Below are 18,700 nucleotides of genomic sequence, written 5' to 3'. Positions count from 1 at the left end.
ATAAAACTCCATCTCCCGCCTTATAATTAATAAATAAACATAAACATTCAGAATTTAATGACCGGAAACGGAAACTCGACGACAGATGACTGGAAAACAAGGAAACTGGATCAGATTAACAAATATTTTTAACTGGAACAGACGAGTAAAACTGGTGAAAAATTAATGACTGGATTAATTTAACTTGATTTTGTGTGTGTGTTTTCTGGAGATACATTTATAAAAGTAAATCAATATAAAGATGAAATTAGAGAAATATCCGGTATACAAAACTCTCTAATCAATCATAATGTGCTGTTTGCTTACAAACAGCTTTTCGTCAAAATGTCTTTATTTTAAAACGCTTAGGGTATCTTTAATGTAAATGCGATTTTATTTTCTATTAATATTCAGTGAACTAAACTCGGCTGTGATTTTACACACTTTTAAAGTGATTTTAAACTTTTTTAAAGATGACCCACGCCGGATCTTTTCACGGTGAAACACTGGATCCGCTCCGGGAAATGCGCGCTCCCGCTCCTGCTCGGGCTAAGCTAAGCTAGTTCAAATCTCCCCCCGCTAACCGTCAGCGCTCCCGGTATCACTGCTCCCGTTAATGTCGTCCTTCATCCCCGCGGAGCGTTTCTGCTTCGTGCACACACAGCGTCCATAAATCAGTATTTATTCGGTGTAATCGATCGATCGATCCGGTTGGTTTCATCCCCCGAGTGTCTGCACTGACTCCAACCTCACAGCCAAAATGGCGGACAGCGAGGGTGACAGAACAATAACAGCCCCGGAGTCGTCGGGGGCCGCGGATCAGCCCCCCACCGCCCTGAGCGCCCAGCCCGGGGACGGCTCACCAGCAACCCGCACTGCTCACAGCAGCAAGCCCGGGGAGAACGTAGCGGCGGCCGGCAACCAGAGCGGCAATCTGAAGCCCGTGTCCGGCACGGAGGGCGACCAGCCGGGCCACAGTGTACCGGTGGCGTCCGGGGCTCAGCTGGCGGAGCTACTGCCGAGCCAGCCGGAGGAGCAGAGCATTCTGGTGGCCACGGAGTTCACCGACCTGGCTAACACCACCATCCTGTACGTGCAGCCAGACGGCAGCCTGGTGGAGAGCTCCGGGCTGACGGCAGAGGAGCAGCAGGCGCTGCTGGAGCAGCTCACCAAGCAGCAGGTGGTCCAGGTTTCCGACACCGAGGCGGCCCAGCTGCTCCAGCAGGGCCAGCTGATCAAACCGGCTCACAGCGCAGCTCTGGATCCGAGTCAGCTGCAGCAGGTCATCAACCAGGTCACCAAGTCCCAGCAGCAGCAGGTCCAGGTGTCACAGCAGCAGGTCCCAAAACAGCAGATCCAGGTCTCCCAGCAGAACCTGAAAGGCCCGAACAACGCCTCCCAACAGCTGAAGAGCGTGGCCCAGCAGGTGGCCATGCAGACGGGAAGCTCGATCCCCTTGATCCAGAAAAAGGTGGGTCACATAATAATAAAAATAATGATAATACTACATTTTATTTGAAAGCGCCTTTCAGAGCACTCAAGGACACTGTACACAGCAGAATAATAAAAACAAGCAATTTACACAATCATAAGAGCATAAGACATAAAACACATTTGAAATAGCAGAGTGTTATGTGGGATGAGCTGTTTTGAACAAGTGAGTTTTGAGTCTAGACTTAAAAAGAGAGAATGAAGTGATATTTCTTATATCAGGATGAAGGGAGTTCCAGAGTCGAGCAACTGAAAGCCCTGCTCCCCATGGTGGCAAGACGGGGAGAGGGGACAGAGAGAGAAGAAGATCTAAGACACCGAGATGGAATGGTGATCTGAACCAAATCAGAGAGAGGGAGAGATGTCGAATAGCCTTAAATGTATACAGAAGCATTTTGAAATTGATGCGATATTTGACCGGGAGCCAATGAAGCTGCTGCAAGACAGGAGTGATGTGATGGATAGAAGGGATCCTGATGATAATACGGGCAGCAGAGTTCTGGACCCATTGGAGCTTGTGGATGGATTTTTGAGTAAGACCAAAAAGAAGCAAGGCTATGGACAAGAATGGCAGCGGCATGTGGGGAGAGAAAAGGACGGCGACGATTAATGTTGCACAATTGAAAATATGCAGACCGAGTGACATTATTGATGTGTGAATTGAAAGATAGAGTACTGTCGAGGATGACACCCAAGCTTTTCACAGAGGAAGAAATGGAGTTTTATTTTTTGATTGAGTATTGATTGTAATAGAGAAACTGTTGGTTCTGGATAATGTTGATTTAGAGCCGACCAAGACAAGCTCGGATTTGTTACTGTTGAGTTTAAGAAAATTAGAAGAGAACCATGAATTTAGTTTGGCTAAACAGAGGGTGAGGGAGGATGGGGGGAGAGCAGAATCATGATTAAACCAGAAAACCAGACTGGAACTATTCATACAGATTATTGTTAGTTAAGTGTGAGTGGAGTTGTGGCAACTATCTTCTTGAGAATTTTTGAGAGGAATGGTAGATTGGAAAAAGGACAAAAATTGTCAAAATTATTGAGGTCTAGACCCGTTTTGTTTTTGTTTTTTTGTTTTTTTCAATATTGGGGTGACGGCAGCAACTTTGAAGGAAACAGGAACAGTTCCAGTGGTAAGTTAAGAATACAGGGTGGGCCATTTATATGGATACACCGTAATATTAAAGTCCTGTTTGTGGCGCATTAGTATATGTGAGGGGGCAAACTCCTCAAGATGGGTGGTGACCATGGTGGCCATTTAGAAGTCGGCCACTTGATACAACTTTTGTTTTTTCAATAGGAAGAGGGCCATAGTGACACATCAAACTTATTGGTAATGTCACAAGAAAAACAATGGTGTGCTTGGTTTCAACGTAGCTTTATTCTTTCATGAGTTATTTACAAGTTTCTGACCACTTATAAAATGTGTTCAATGTGCTGCCCATTGTGTTGGATTGTCAATGCAACCCTCTTCTCCCACTCTTCACACACTGATAGCAACACCGCAGGAGAAATGCCAGCACAGGCATGCAGTATCCGTAGTTTCAGGTGCTGCACATCTCGTATCTTCACACCATAGACAATTGCCTTCAGATGACCCCAAAGATAAAAGTCTAAGGGGGTCAGATCGGGAGACCTTGGGGGCCATTCAACTGGCCCACGATGACCAATCCACTTTCCAGGAAACTGTTCATCTAGGAATGCTCGGACCTGGCACCCATAATGTGGTGGTGCACCATCCTGCTGGAAAAACTCAGGGAACGTGCCAGCTTCAGTGCATAAAGAGGGAAACACATCATCATGTAGCAATTTCAAATATCCAGTGGCCTTGAGGTTTCCATTGATGAAGAATGGACCCACTATCGTTGTACCCCATATTCCACACCAAACCATCACTTTTGTTGTTCCAACAGTCTTGGAGAGATCCATCCAATGTGGGTTAGTGTCAGACCAATAGTGGTGGTTTTGTTTGTTAACTTCACCTTTCACATAAAAGTTTGCCTCATCACTGAACAAAATCTTCTGCGTGAACTGAGGGTCCTGTTCCAATTTTTGTTTTGCCTGTTCTGCAAATTCTGTGCGCCGATCTGGGTCATCCTCGTTGAGATGCTGCAGTAGCTGGAGTTTGTAAGGGTGCCATTTGTGAGTAGCTAATATCCACCGAAGGGATGTTCGACTAATGCCACTCTCCAGTGACATGCGGCGAGTGCTACACTGTGGGCTCTTGCTGAATGAAGCTAGGACAGCCACTGATGTTTCTTCATTAGTGACAGTTTTCTTGCGTCCACATTTTGGCAAATCCAACACTGAACCAGTTTCACGAAACTTAGCAAGCAGTTTGCTAACTGTAGCATGGGAGATGGGTGGTCTCGTACGGTGTCTTGCATTGAAATCTGCTGCAATGACCCGGTTACTGCATTCACCAGATATCAACACAATTTCGATCCGCTCCTCACGTCTTAACCTCTTCGACATGTCAATGGCTGTGAACAAAGAGAAACTTCTAAATAACTCATGAAAGAATAAAGTTACGTTGAAACCAAGCACACCATTGTTTTTCTTGTGACATTACCAATAAGTTTGTGTCTCATGGCCCTCTTCCTACTGAAAAAACAAAAGTTGTATCCAAGATGACCGACTTCTAAATGGCCACCATGGTCACCACCCATCTTGAGGAGTTTGCCCCCTCACATATACTAATGTGCCACAAACAGGACTTTAATATCACCAACCATTCCCATGTTATTACGGTGTATCCATATAAATGGCCCACCCTGTAGATGATTAATTTTAAAACTTAGTGGCGGCCGCCATTGCCGCAAACTGGAGTTTGGCTGAGCCGCGCTATGAGTGTAGAGTGTAGCTGGACTATTTGAAAGCAAAATAACAGGTCTTTGAGGGTCAGAAATCTGGCTGATAAGCAAGTGGTCAAATACGTGACACAGTAATTCACAAATAAATTGTTCAAAAATCATACAATGTGATTTTTGGATTTTTCTTTTTAGATTCTGTCTCTCACAATGGAAATGCACCTATGCTGAAAATTGTAGACCCCTCCATGATCTCTAAGTAAGAGAACTTGCAAAATCACAGGGTGATCAAATGCGTATTGACATCACTGTATGAGGGGAAGCAAAGAGGGTAGACAGGCCTTGACCAGAACTGTAGGAATGGGGTCTCGCTGACAAGGAGAAGGTTTTGAATTACAGATGAGATCTGAAATATCAGTGACAGAGGGAAGTTGGAAAGCAGAAAGCAGTGTGATGGGAGTGGAATTGCAAATGAAGAGCTACATGGAGGAAGATCCATGCTGAGAAAGTCCAACTCGATTGGGGCCTGGGCAGGTGATGCAGGTGAGGCGTGACAGCAGCAGCTCGCAGTGGGCTCCCGTCTCCATGTTTCTGAACATGTTTACCTGCTGTTTACTTAACCACACGGTTAGTTTTTCAACTTCAGGTTCAGAAACATAAAAAACGGGTTTGATTGTGAATTTTCACATTTGGAGCCCTTGGAACTTTTAAATGCTTCACACTGACATAAGAACTCATCAGTCCATTTTCATTATCCATACACTCTTCAGGAATCCTTAAACCAACTTCTTCATCGACTCAGTTTGTGATCTTAATGTTGCCATGGTAACAAATCTCTGAATAATCACACTCATCATGTGTTTTGATCTACTTTCTGTGTGTCTGTCCTTTCAGTCGGAGCCCGTTAGGATCCAGATCCAGGTGCCTCCCAAACAGGAAGTGAAGCCTGGCTCCGCCACCCAGCAGAAGTCGGTCACTCAGCCGCAAGTGAAGCTGTCAGCCAATGGCAGCGTGAGCAGCACTCAGATTATCCACATCCAGCCCGTGGTTGGTCAGGAGGGTCAGCAGTTCTTCCTGCAGCAGAATCCTGGAGACCCACCCATCCAGCTGCTGCTGCAGAGCCCCGCCCCCGTGGTCGGCTCACTGCTACCATTGGTCCACAAGCTGACGGGCCAGACGGCATCAGTTTCCTCCAGCGTAGGTCAGAAACCCACAGCAACACCAATCAGAGTGTCCACGGCACCCACTGTTAAGACCCCAATCCCTTCAATAATTAAGACTCCACCCACTACTGTGGCTAAAACTGTTAGCTTTCCATTAATTAAAACACCTGCTAACGGCACGATGGCTGCTGCCCGTAAAAGTCCCATTAAACCACCTGTCACAGTCACGGCAGTCCCAGTACAGACCGCCGCGCCTGCTGCACAATGTGTCACGGTGGCCACGCCCTCTACAGCCCCTCCCACTAAGGACAGAAGTGAGCAAAAAGAGAAGGAGAAGAAGGCAAAGAAGAGGGAGAAAAAAGCAATGAAGGTCCAAACCCGGTCCGGGCGGGTCTCCAGACCACCGAAGTACAAAGCCAAAGACTACAAGTTCATAAAGACAGAGGACCTCGCCGAAAGTCACCAGTCCGACTCAGACGACTACTCTGACATGAGCGTGGAGGAGGAGGACGGCGAGGGCAGCAGGAAGGATGGCGCCACGCCCGGCAGCTCCCTCACCTACAGCCACAAGTCTCGGTCCCACCGCTGCCAGACCTGCGACAAGGCCTACATCGGTGCTGGCGGCCTGAACCGCCACTACAAACTGAACCCGACCCACGGGGAGCCAGAGCCACCCGGCGACCCACCGGGGAACACACCGCACCCCCTTCCAGACAACAGCCAATCAGAGGAAACGGCAACAGTCGGCGTCAATGAGGAGGAGGAGGAGGAGGAGAAAAATAAGGATGACAAACCTGCGGCCACGGCAACAAATAAAGTGAGAAATCATCCACCAATCACAGCAGAGATCTGTCATCCTACAGTTTATTTTCTTATTGTCTGTGTACAGTTAATAAGCTGTTAACTAACCAGCTAATTATGGCTGGTTAGCCCTTTCTGGAGCTCAAACATTCAGGATAATAACAGCTGTCGACAGTAAGCTGACTGTTGTCCGTCTGCAGGTGGAGGGGGGTCCAGCAGCAGCTGTAGGACTCAGAGGCCTCCATCATCGGGGCCCCGGCCGTCCCCGAGGACGAGGGCGAGGCAGGGGGCGGGGACGAGGGCGGGGACGGTCACTGGGGCCACCTCCTAAGGTGAGATTGCTCATGGAGTATGAAAGTGATGAACGGCTGCCGGTGAGAGTTCATGTTACAGCTAGCCGGTCGTCATCGTTCCCAGACTGTGAAAGTGCCGTCGCTGTTCTGTTGTAGTTGAAGGACTTCAGCTTTTCAGCTCTTTGTTCTTCTTCAGGGAGAGAAATTTGCTCCCTGCAACATTACAGTCGGGCTCAATGTCTGCAGTGGAGAGCACACAGGTGACACTGAGAAGCAGAAGCTTCTTCCTCTTTGAGTGAAGAACAAAACTCCAGCTGTGACTCAGTTCATTTTTACTCCTGGCACAAACAACTGCTGCTTTGTAACCTGCTTCAGTTCACTCACTTCACCCTGCGTGTGCTTCAGAGGTCCCTGGCAGAGAGTGCACTGCTGCCTGCTCCTATGTCACTTCACCTGGTGATCCAGGTGTGCTTTATCCCAATTCAAAATAGAGCTGGGTGATATAAGATTTTTTCATATCACGATATGTTTTTTTCATTTCAGGCGATAACGATATCTATCACGATATAAGCCAAATAACTATATTTGTAAGATGTAAATGTGCCGTTGCTCACAAGTAAAATGTGAAATAATCAGCAGCTTGTTTTGATTTAAATATTTATTTCCCATAATAAATTCAACAGGGTAGATGTACTTAAGGAACATGAGACTTTTTCAGATAAATAAATGCAAATATTGCAAACTACACAAAAGGCAGCCGCTAAAGCGTTTAAGTTTCAAAATAGAACAAACAAAACAGACTACTAAATTGTCAATTCCACTTAGAAACAAAATATTAATTCTAAAAATAAATCTTAGTTTGTTTTATAGAAGAACAGACAAAACTGACTAACTTTTGTCAATATCAAATAAACTGAGAACTAAAAGGAAATTCTCAATCTCTCCTTGTTGTATAGCTTAGCTTTTCAAACAGTTTTAACAGTTACTTTAGTCTGACAAAAGCCGAATGACGGATCAGCGCTTCCAGTCAGAGACTGAGCATGCACCGCTTTATTGTATTTCCAGACTTGTTTTCAGCACAATTTACAGTGCACGCTACTCTGTTTTTTGTCAGACTTGAAATAGCTGAAATACCTTCACACTACGGAACTTCTCTGGCTCTTCTGTTCGACAATCTCTCCGGCATTGAAACCATCATCTGTTTTCTCTTCGGTCACGCTCGGTTGATTTTTCTAGTCGGCACGCTCATTTCCTCCATTACCCGGGCGGCACGGCGGCTGGCTGCTTCCCAAACAAATACACATGTGCGGCTTGGCACTTGTGCTGTATGTAACAAGTCACGTGACGCTGCGGCTGTGATTGGTTCGGCTCTGCACTACTTAATGTGGATTGGCTGTTCTTTTTTTTTTTTTTTTTAAGAGGACAAGAGACGAGGCCTATCGCAATAGTTAAATTTTTCTATCGAGAAAAAGTTATTTCGCAACACATGTCGTGATCGTTCTATCGCCCAGCTCTAATTCAAACTAAAGTACTTTCATCTCTCAGAAAACTCACATTTCTCAGAAACATGGGCTCTGACACATTTACAGTGAAGCTGCATTCATGCACGCACAGACACACTTGAATTGAAAAAGGATAAATGTTGCCTTCAAAATAAAAGCAACAAAGTAGTATCGTCCTACAAAATGGCAAAACACAGTAATCATTCTGTGTACGGTGTCTGCGATGGGACAAACGGCACAATATGCGACCTCACGCGCTGTCGGGGATGCTTTGCTGTAAATAGACCTTTGTTCAACTCTTATTAGAGCTTTGACTACATCTGTCACTTGTCCAGGTGAGCTCACCTGTACAGTAGTTTGCACAGAAACCTCGTCCTGCTCTGTTAGCACTCAGGTGAATCTGATTGCTCATTTTTCGCAGGTGACTGTGGGCCTCGTGAGTAGGAGAGGTCGTCGTGGTCGACCTCCAAAGTTGGGTGTTACCATGGTAACAGCAGAGCAGCAGGTAGAGAGAAGACGAGAGCGTCTAGAGGAGGTAAGGTGGAGGAAGCAGCTCCTTTCAGAGTAAAGGTCTTCAAAAATATTGATTTATGTGTAGTCACCTAATGTGCTAACACCTGAGTGTCCTATCACGTCGCTCACAGGTGGTGGAGCAGTGCGAGGATGAGGAGCTGATGGACATCGTTCTTCCTCGTCTGACCAAAGTGATGAGTCTGTGGGAGCTAATGCTGGCAAAGGTACGCACACACGAAGGACAAACCTTTATCCACACCTGCCGGGATCTGTGACATCATCAGGGGCTCAGAATCAGAATACTTTATTAATGCCAGAGCAAATTATGTGAGCACAAGACAGTGGAGCATGTTATTACAGACAGCTGACAGTTTAAACTGAGCTGCTCTCTCATCGCACTGACTCTTATTTTCTCTGTAAATGATGTGCAGCTATTGCAGTGTATCATGTGCCCTGGCTGTTCCAGGTGGAGCGCGGCGGTCCGGGTCGAACTCATTTCCCAGACATTTACCGTGAGTTCGAGTCCCTGCAGGCTCAGGTGAGGCAGGCCGCCCAGGATTACATCAGTAGCCCGCAGGGTGGAGCCACGCCCCTGGAAATCAGGAACATCGAGGTGAGGCCCATGCTGACATCAGAACGCCTGTTACAAGTGGACCCTGCGGCGTACAGGTGACCCAGACTGTGCTGTGTTTCAGGTGGCCAGGTCTCTAGGGATCCTGGACGAGGTGAACAGGATGAAGGTGGTTCCTGGAGCGTCTCCTGGCTCCAGTTCAACAAATAAGAACGTGCGATACATGGAGGTAAGCACACCTGCATCCAAGTTGTTATAACAAGATAAGCCTACGTCCCCGCATGGTCGGGCGGTCAGTCTAAGCAGCCAATCACAGCTTTAGAGTCGTAGCTGACAATGAGGTCGACCACAGCTTCTCACTGAGGTTTACCTGAAGATTAGAGGTACGGTTCTAATCCGCATCAGTCTCCTTCCCAGAACTCTAAGATGCTGCCGCCATCCAAGAGGTTCAAGATGGAGAACAGCGTCCCCGTGCATCACAATGGCCTCGAGACGCCAAAAACAGGTATGGCTGGAATGTCCTAATCTACAGCTAAATTGCAGATAAAACATCTATCTGTGTTTTATTAATCTCTCTGCATGTCATCCGACCAGGTGGGACCGCGGTGACCTCTGTGACCCCTCTGAAGTCCTGCTCGGTCTCTGTCGCTCCTCTCGTGATTCCAGAGGGAACCAGACTGTTGACAGTCTCTGCTGACTCCTCCAGGTGAGCTGTCTCTACCCCCTGTTTGCTGAGTACATGTGCGTGGTAGCCACGCCCTGAGGTGACGATGTGATCACAGGTGACCTGTGAGGTCAGGGTTTCCGTAATGTGGCGAATGTATTTTTACTCGGCCATTTCTAGAAAATCGAGTTCAGGTGAGGTCACTTCTGGAAAGCGCTCCTGTCTCACTGCACTGCAATGTGTTTCTCACAGTTCCTCACAGGCCCCGCCCCCTGACACCCCTATGGAAGTGACCCCAGGTGAGGACCATGACGTCCACCAGGAACAAGCGTCAAGCTCTACAGACATCGGACCCCAGGTGACGGAGCTGGAGAAAGCTCTGGGTTCAGGTCCCAGTGACCCCACGGACACAAAGTCATCTGAGCCCGCCCCTACAGCCGGATCTGTCATCAAGCCTGAATCCAGCCTGATCCAGACTCTAAGCCCCTCCCACCCTGAGTTGGGCCCCTCGGAGGCCAAAGAGGTGCAGGAGGGCGAGGAGATCTACATCCAGACGGAGGGGCTGACGGTGCAGCTGGCAGAACCGGGCTCAGACGGGATTGTGATCGTTAACGGGCCAGATGGAACCACCATGCACATTCAGACCCCGGAGGGCGTGCCGCTGGAGGCGGTCCAGGCCCTGCTGGGCATTGAGGCGTCCGACGGAGCCAAAGCCCCCCAGTAAACACCTGGACCGGAACCAGCACCTGGTCTGTACCACGCTGACTTTTAAGGTGGAGTGAGGCAGTGCTGCAGACAGACGTACCTGACACCATCCTGCACTTTCGGCGCCCCCCTCAGGTTTCTGCTGGACTTTACAGCTGTAGTAAACACTGCCGCCTGCAGGGGGCGCCTGCTCTGACTCCGCCCTGCTGAGGACAACAGGACGAACAATTCCGTTAACCTGACCCCAGACCGTACCTGGAAACTTAGGTCCGGTCATTTCTGGTTCAGACTGAAGCTCCTGTTGATGATGTTCGCCATGACTTCAGAAACCAGAGGGATGGCGTCATGGCGACAGGTGGTTTCACCTTCATCCAGGTGCAGTAGCGTGTTCTGCAGACTCTGTACAGTGCATCTGATTGGCTCGTTTAGTGCCACCTGAGATGATGTCATCAGCAGCCTCCCTGGTTTCCTGATTGGCTGTGAATGTGTAAACTTTGTGTCTGGACTCGTTGACCGTGAAGTGATCCGTTGGATGTTCATATGTAGATAAAGTTTAAAAAGTTGCACTATTTTATTACTTTTTATAAAATTCACACAACACGTTCTCCAAACGGGATGAGAACATTCGGAGAACCGACACGAGAACAGAGGGAAAAAAACGTTGTCCTGTTCGAGTGTTTCCTGTTCCTCCCAATAAACTAAGCTGAACTCCACCCACCTCAAAGCGTCTGTGTTCTCGCGCACACACCTGTCAACCCTCTAACCAGGGATGTCCACCTTGTGCTTCCAATGAAAATTTAAAACACACACAGCAGATTTGAAACAACTTTATTGTACACTTTTCATGTGTACAAAGACCTCCGTCTTTATTTCAGGCACATAAACACATCACATCCATAAAGGGCGGGCTGTGGGCTTCAGGAAGAAAAACCACCGAAGAAGAAGCCATCGCTACAGGTGGCTCATGCAGAGTCTGACCAGGTGTGTCGCTTCCGGTTTGAACAAACTTGCCATCAATCCGTGATGTAACAAGAAAAAACAAAAATGCTTCAAACATAACATCGCCACAGCAACCAAACCCTTGAGTGGGTAAGTTCTTTGTGGAGATGTTTAATATTAATGATGTCATCAGAATTAAGCCACACAAGTACAGGTGAGCTCCGCTGTGCTGATGACAGGTCACGTATTGATCAGTTTATTGCCTGTGATCTCAAACAAAAAAGGGGCTGAGTGAGTCTCCTTCATCGAGGTGGAGCCAGGGTCACACCTGCATCAGGTTTAATGGATGATCAATAGAGTCACTCATCAATCTGGCGTTCCTCTGTTGCGACTCTTTCATGTGCTTCATCTCCAACAGGGCTGATGGTCTCACAGTGGGCGGTGCCCAGTCTCCAGCAGCAACGCCTCCAGCCTGAGTCTGCTCTGCGTGGGAATGAACGGCTGATGGAGCCAGCAGGACAGAAAGACCATGCAGAGGTCAGAGGTCAACGTGTGAGCCACTTCCTGTAGGATTGTCTGCTTTAAGAGGAGCTCCTGACGGAACGAGTCGAGCAGCACCTGAGAGATTTCACCTGAAACACAAATTAAACAATCACCCAAAGGGATCACAGCATGCAGCTCCACGACAGGACAGGTAGTGTGCTGCCTCACTCAGGGGCACGTTACAGGAAGCAGGTTCAGTTACAACTGAGTCTCTTAACCTCGAGATGAGGGAGAAAGAGAGTTAACGTCGACTATGAGACAGTAACCATGGCAACACTGAACCTAACTGTATGCTGGCAGGTGTTTTTTGCCTGACTCCTCCCCTCCTGCTGCACCTGAATCAGCTGACTGACCTCAGATTCATGAAGTTGGAGCTCGGAGGAGACAATCTGCAGAAGTCTTTACAAACACTGAAGTCTCACATTTATGTTAGTTTGTTATTTTTGTGTTTAGCACGAAGCTCTGACAGTCAATCAGTAATCAATGTATCAGGACAGAGACAGTGATGACATCACAGATCTATCATCTCCGTGACTCTGTGGACAGTGACGCTGTCAGTTTCCTACATGCAAACGTTTACTGTGTTACACTCTAATCACCGATCGATCATTTATCATAGTCACCACTGGAGAATATCTGAGTGAAGATGAGCTCAGATGACTTTTAGACTCTTAAACTGAGACCGTGACGTTTCAAAGCTGCTGCAGACAGTCTGATTGTAATCGGCAAAGTTATTATCGTTAACGAAAACTAACGAAATAACAAAAACTAGAAGTGAAAAAACATTTTTGTTAACAGAAATAAAAACAAAAAAGGAAAACTAACTAAAACTGTAATGAGTGTTCACAAAACTAACTAAAATTAACTGAATTTATAGCAAAAATGTGTTTAGTTTTCATTGATGTGTGCGTGTCATACAATAGTCAAGGGTGAAAATGAAGTTTAGTTTCCAGGTTTTTTTCTTGCTGTGTCTCATTATGCCAGCAGGTGGCAGTGCGTTAGTCGAGTCGTCTGTGTTGCTGCTCCGTCCACACGCAGAATCATGTCAGGAAAAGTCAGGAGAAAGCGCCAGAGTCCAATTTGGGATTACTTTGAATATGACTGTGTTTTGGATAAAGCAAGTGTCTTGTAGTGGAAAGAGCAGAGGTGTGGACTCGAGTCACATGACTTGGACTCGAGTCAGACTCGAGTCATTAATTTTATGACTTTAGACTTGACTTGAAAAAATGTTCTAAGACTTGTGACTTGACTTGGACTTTTACACCAATGACCTGGGACTTGAATTGGACTTGAACCGGTTTACTTGAAAAGACTTGATATTTCACCCCAAATATAAAATTTAACATGCATATTATATAGAGATTGAAAATGTGACGTCATTCAGGGGTAAAACCGCAAAGGATTCTGGGAACTCGTGGCAAGAGGTACTAGCGCACGCAGGCTTTCAATTGAAATCAGTCACACAGCGATAAAAAGAAACACAAAAATGTCAAGAAGCTGTTGTATTATTAACTGCAATAGCCGGTCGCATGACAGCCACGGGAAGCAGACGGGTAAAGAGATCGGTTGTTATCGGATTACATCGTTGAAGAGAAATTGTTCAAGCCATGTTTCCGAAGTAACAAGGAGGCGACGGATGGCCTGGATTGCAGCCATTCAAAGATCAAATATAACGTCCCAGAACACTCCAGCTCACAGGTTAGTCTGCTCCAAGCATTTACACGAAGGTCAGTGTTTTTTAGTAGTTAATACGTCATTTTCATAACATAATTGGTGATATAGGTTACAAGCAAGTCTGGCGCTGAACAGAAATTGTCGCGCTATGCTCCTTTATTTATTGTGCATAAATAGTGAATTGTCCTGACACAATATTGCGTTTCGCTTCTGTTATTATGGTACATTGACAAAAACATATACTTTTATTCACAGGATAAAACAGGTTTTTTGTATCACTAATTGCCCAGTACGATTACAGCAAACAATATTATTGTCACTGCTACATTTCTGTAATGCTACCAGAAATTATTTTCACTGCTAATTAATTACCATTGAGCTCAAAGGTTATATTAATAAACGGTTAACGAATGTGTATTTATGACGACGATTTGTGAGACTGGTAAACTTATGATACTGTAACATTCACAAGAACCAGACGGTTGGGTCTCAGTTTGTCCGTTTATTCGGCACATAAGCAAGAGGGTTGCTAACTCAGGGGAGAGCGCCCTCGTACTCCACCTCTCTCCACCCTGGCACACACATACACACAGAACAACCAGGTCCCCCCTCCCCTTCCTGTACACCACCCTCCCTACTTCCTGCAGCATGACCAAACATGAATCTTAAAGGAACAACAACAGTGTGCAGAGATAACCAACATGTCACTGTACAATAACACTTAACCATCGTTACAATACGTACGATGGTCTTTCGTTCTACACGGTGCATTTCAAGGTCCTGTACCCATCCGTCGGTAAACTGTACCTGGGCTTGTTGCAGTGACCTGAAGTTACTAAACTTCACTGAGTGTATGCACTCACTCCAAGAACCGTATGATTATAAATATGCATATAAATATGCTACGATGAGATAGCTGACTTCATCTAACTAGCAAATGTTGTCCAGGCTACGTTGGTGATGCAGTTTTTTTTAATGTGTATGATATTTTGTCATGCGATTTTAAAGCCGGTCCTACAACCGCATCCAAGAATAACATGCAGCTTATCTCAGAACCGTCGGTGAAAAGTATTCTAGGAGCTAGGTTTAATTGAGCTGCATTTTAAGAGGTGCAATTTCACAATTTGTGTATATTTTCTAAGTTCACTATTTTGTCATGTGTTGAGAAAAACACAGATTTAAAAATTACATGGTCTAATATTTACATTTAGCATAACTGCAACATTATTTTTTCGTTTTTTTTAAAGACTCGAAAGGACTTGAAATTCAAAATTTCAGACTTGTGACTTTACTCGGACTTTTACACCAGTGACTTGAGACTCGACTCTGACTTGCCTGACATTACTTGAGACTTGACTTGTGACTTGAGGATAAAGACTTGAGACTTACTTGAGACTTGCAAAACAATGACTTGGTCCCACCTCTGGGAAAGAGACAAATTATGAGGGACATTTCTAAAAGGAAAAAATCCCACAAACCTTAAAGTGCACTTGAAAAGCTCACACAAGAAGACTAACCTAGCTTACCTTGAGAAGGTAAGGGAGCACACTCAACCCTCATCCCCAGAAACAGAAGCTAACCCCAGGCAAGGCAGCGTGATGCATCCCGAGACAACAGGACGGGGATATCTACATAACTGTGTGAGTCAATTGCCTTCAAAAAGTTTATCAATTCACTTGAACCAAAATTACGAACACCCGGTGCTGCAAGAGTTAATAGTCTCATTGGGGCCAAGATATACATTTTATAGTTGCCTGGTATCAATGGGTGTTCATCTGTCTTTATTTATTTATTTATTTATGTAAAGAACCCATAGGTGGGAATGTGAGTTGTCTGTCTCTGCGTGTTAGCCCTGCGACAGACAGGCGACCTGTGCAGGGTGCAGGGTATGGTAGCTGGAATAGCAACATACCAAGGATAAGCAGAAGAGCATGACTGATATGATGAAACTGGGATTTTGTTACACTTAATTATTGCAAACAACTAAAACTATAACTGAAACTAATCAAAACTAAACTGAAACTAAGGATTTTCAAAACAATAACTAAACTAGCAAACAATTGGTAAAAACTAATTAAAACTGATATAAAATTGAAAATCTGAAGTCAAAACTAAATCAAAATAAAAACTAATGAAAATTGCAAAACTATTAAAACCCTGGTAATCAGATTACATTTCAGTCCCTGAATGTCATCTAACCACATTTTAAAGGTTCCGAGTCTGAGCCTCGACATGTTTGGATCTGCTTCAAGGAATCGCAGGCTCCGGAACAGATCCAAAATGGATCCGGATCACAGATTCAGACCGAATCCGGTTCCAGCTCATCCCGTGTGGCTCTATTTAGATCGTTTACAGCTTCTGCATCTCTGACTTCAACCTTCTCTGCTCAGCGTGTGGGCAGCTGAGTGAAAGCTGAGCCACATTTGTCTTTTATCGTTGGAAACATTGGTGTTTTACTCAAACAATGACTGTCAGGCAGCCATCGTTGATCGTGAAGTTGATATGAGATCAGATTATAATTGTTGACACAATTTAAGCATTTTTATCCTATAATGGCAGAATTAATGGAATTTGTTAGTGTTACTGATGAAACGGGCAGAAACCGCAGCAGAAACAATTGAATAAAATCTGAGTAGAGGGCGGATCTGCCTGGAGGCTGTTGCTATGGGCAACTAATCTCACAGCTCCATCAGTAAACTGTGGCTGAATCATCTGATTTAAAGTGAAACGTAAAATTAAGATTAAGCTTCATCTGACCAGTCCTAGCTGCTACACTGTTTCCATCAGCCACGCTGCTCACCGAACTCGCTGGTGCTCCAGCTGTGAAACAGAGGAGTTTTTCTTCCTTCGGCTCCAAACTGAAACGCCTCCAGATCCTCTACTCCACGCTGTGATGTCATCAGACGAGCCATCTTCGTCACCACAGCAGCCTGACAGGAAACAAGAAATGATGTCACACAGTGTTAGAGGTCTTGACGCATGCTCGATGAGCCAGGTAAGCGAATCCCAAAAGTTGATTCTGTCACTTGGAAGAGTGACGAAATGTTTCTCCCACTGAAAACACCACGTCCTCATGAACAGAATCAAACCTGATCAGCCTATCAGAGTAGAGCTCCTTCATCGGTCACATGATACATGTAAAATGCTTGTCATATGAGCATGCTCGGAGGCTCCAGCAAAACACTGATAGCCTCCTTCCTGATTCCTGTTATTGATTATTATCTTGCTTGATTAGCTCTATCTGGGAGTTCAGGTTTAACTGATCCAGCTCACTCAGAGAAAGATGGGGAAAAGGTGAACCTGATGATGGCATCACTTTAAATCAACAAACTGAGATTCAGTTTAACTTTGTAAAGCAGTTGTGCGCATCAGCCCAAGGAGGAGGAGCCTTAATCTGTGTCACATGCTGAGTCAAGATCAATACTGATCAGCTTTTGTTCAGTGGTCAATAAAAGCTGTTTTCTCACTTTCTTTTGAAAGGTATGTGTGAGCTTTTACTCTCTGCACTCAGATTATTGATCACTGATGGAGCTTGTGTGTGTGATTATTGATTATCGATTGGATTCTGAACCAGTGTTTTGTTTTTGTCTCTGAAACTAAGTGTAAATAAAGTTTTTTGAAGCTTCACCATTTTGTCAACGATTTCCTGCAGTTTGAGACATTTGTCCTGCAGCTCGGAGGCTCCGCCCACGTGCTGTGGTGAGGAAGAGGGTGGAGGCGATGAAGAGTTGTTGAGCACCAGCTGATCGCTCTGAGCACTGAAAACAGATTTCAGATCGATCAATCACATGATCGATCAACACCTGGCATTCCTGAAATCATCAGTAAACTGACCGCCTCATGTTGATGATGCTCGCCACCGCCATGAAGCCATCCTCATTCAACCTGTCCCACCGCAGCATCATGTTGTGCCAGTCGGCAGCGTTGTCTTTGATCTTTCTCGCACTTCCTGTGATCGCAGCAGACTTCCTGTTTGCTGATGTCACTGAGATGTCACCTGAGAACAGAGTCATGTGATTTTGTTGTTGATGGTTTTAGTGACAGAGCGTGCAGGCGACACAAGACAATCCATAAAACCTGCGTAAACCTCGGTTCTCAACGTGCAGCTCGCCACCTCACAGCGGCCTCTGTCACTTCCTGTGATCTCACAGCTCAGAACGTGACAACATTTCTAAACTTATTGTAAAAAAAAAAAAGTCACTTAAAAAAAAAAAACCATACAAATGTCAAAAATTGTAATAAAATGAAGTAAAGCAAATTAAAAACAAACAAATATGAGCGGCTGCTCGTCACTGACCAATCAAAGACATGATGCTACTTTAACCTGTGCAGCCTTCAGGAAGCCACCTCATTACATCATCATTCAGCTGTCAAAGGTCAACCGTAACTAACCCTAACCCACCATGAAGCAGGTCCAACATATCCAGGATTTCTTGCCTTGTCTGGCTTCACTGACCTCATCCACTCGAGCTCTGCAGCAGAGGTCACCTCATCCAGGTAACTCAGGGTTTACCTGGCTTTAGCCGGGTCAGGGGGTATTTCACCATGGTAACGCTGCCGGTCTGAAGCGATAATGATTCCTGCTGGTCAATAATCGATATCAAGCTGCCCACCTTTATGGTCCACGTGACTCCAGGCAAAGGTGAAATCCTACAGGGACCTCGGGTGTATACATATGACGTCACTCTTTGTTGTCGTTTTGGTCTCTAAGCTCTGACCCTGAGCGCGTGATCGCTGATTAATAACGGAAAGGCTTCTGCCAATCAGCTGATACCTTTTGCTGCGCCTGCCATCGATCAGCTGGTTAGTCACGTGTGGATCGATTATCAATCACCCACCTTCCATCTGATCGATCAGCTCCGACCAGCTCCACCCGCTCAGCTTCTTCTTCGGCGGTTTTTCTTCCAGTCGTCTTCTTTGACCGCGGGTGTCTGGTTTCCGGTCTCGGCACTCCTCAGGTAAACTCACCTGTGCGCGAGAAGCAATGTTCTGACTTTAAACTGATTTTCTGCTCTTACACGTGACTGACGATGCAGCCTTTTCAATTCT

At 45.8% G+C, this 18,700-nt stretch overlaps 2 protein-coding genes across 6 annotated transcripts; one reads left to right on the top strand and one right to left on the bottom strand.

Moving 5' to 3' along the window:
* The first annotated feature begins 42 nt into the window (after positions 1-42).
* On the top strand, positions 43-11,208 carry znf839 (zinc finger protein 839). Of its 2 annotated transcripts, none has more exons than XM_040049731.1 (10): positions 43-1,450; positions 5,178-6,263; positions 6,448-6,579; positions 8,464-8,577; positions 8,687-8,779; positions 9,022-9,168; positions 9,251-9,355; positions 9,544-9,631; positions 9,721-9,832; positions 10,043-11,208. In XM_040049731.1, the coding sequence occupies exons 1-10, from the start codon at positions 740-742 to the stop codon at positions 10,512-10,514; spliced, it is 3,060 nt and encodes a 1,019-aa protein (XP_039905665.1). In that variant the 5' UTR covers positions 43-739; the 3' UTR covers positions 10,515-11,208. The 2 variants fall into 2 exon arrangements, with proteins under 2 accessions (XP_039905665.1, XP_039905664.1); XM_040049730.1 differs by having other exon boundaries at positions 9,532-9,631.
* A 99-nt stretch (positions 11,209-11,307) lies between these two features.
* Positions 11,308-18,607, bottom strand: LOC120745087 (cyclin-dependent kinase 2 interacting protein). Of its 4 annotated transcripts, none has more exons than XM_040049736.1 (5): positions 18,490-18,607; positions 17,486-17,648; positions 17,280-17,409; positions 16,452-16,581; positions 11,308-12,066 (listed from the first exon to the last, which is right to left on the bottom strand). In XM_040049736.1, the coding sequence occupies exons 1-5, from the start codon at positions 18,494-18,496 to the stop codon at positions 11,864-11,866; spliced, it is 633 nt and encodes a 210-aa protein (XP_039905670.1). In that variant the 5' UTR covers positions 18,497-18,607; the 3' UTR covers positions 11,308-11,863. The 4 variants fall into 4 exon arrangements, with proteins under 4 accessions (XP_039905670.1, XP_039905671.1, XP_039905668.1 ...); XM_040049737.1 differs by lacking the exon at positions 18,490-18,607 and adding an exon at positions 18,265-18,459; XM_040049734.1 differs by lacking the exon at positions 18,490-18,607 and adding an exon at positions 18,054-18,258.
* Positions 18,608-18,700: the final 93 nt, after the last annotated feature.

Source organism: Simochromis diagramma, unplaced genomic scaffold (assembly GCF_900408965.1).
Source record: "Simochromis diagramma unplaced genomic scaffold, fSimDia1.1 OVJJ01000456.1, whole genome shotgun sequence".
Taxonomy (NCBI): Eukaryota; Metazoa; Chordata; class Actinopteri; order Cichliformes; family Cichlidae; genus Simochromis; species Simochromis diagramma.
The sequence above is the reverse complement of the archived record's forward strand: the minus strand, read 5'-3'. Positions and strand labels throughout refer to the sequence as shown.

Excerpts from the sequence above, each read along its gene's own strand:
- LOC120745087 (XM_040049734.1), bottom strand. Across the intron at positions 16,582-17,279 it reads AGGAAATCGTTGACAAAATG|GCTGCTGTGGTGACGAAGAT; the intron begins GTGAAGCTTCAA and ends GTTTCCTGTCAG. Across the intron at positions 12,067-16,451 it reads CTGGAGCACCAGCGAGTTCG|GTGAAATCTCTCAGGTGCTG; the intron begins GTGAGCAGCGTG and ends TTTGTGTTTCAG.
- znf839 (XM_040049730.1), top strand. The coding sequence starts at position 740 with ATGGCGGACAGCGAGGGTGACAGAACAATAACAGCCCCGGAGTCGTCG. Across the intron at positions 1,451-5,177 it reads TCCCCTTGATCCAGAAAAAG|TCGGAGCCCGTTAGGATCCA; the intron begins GTGGGTCACATA and ends CTGTCCTTTCAG. Across the intron at positions 9,169-9,250 it reads TGGAAATCAGGAACATCGAG|GTGGCCAGGTCTCTAGGGAT; the intron begins GTGAGGCCCATG and ends GCTGTGTTTCAG.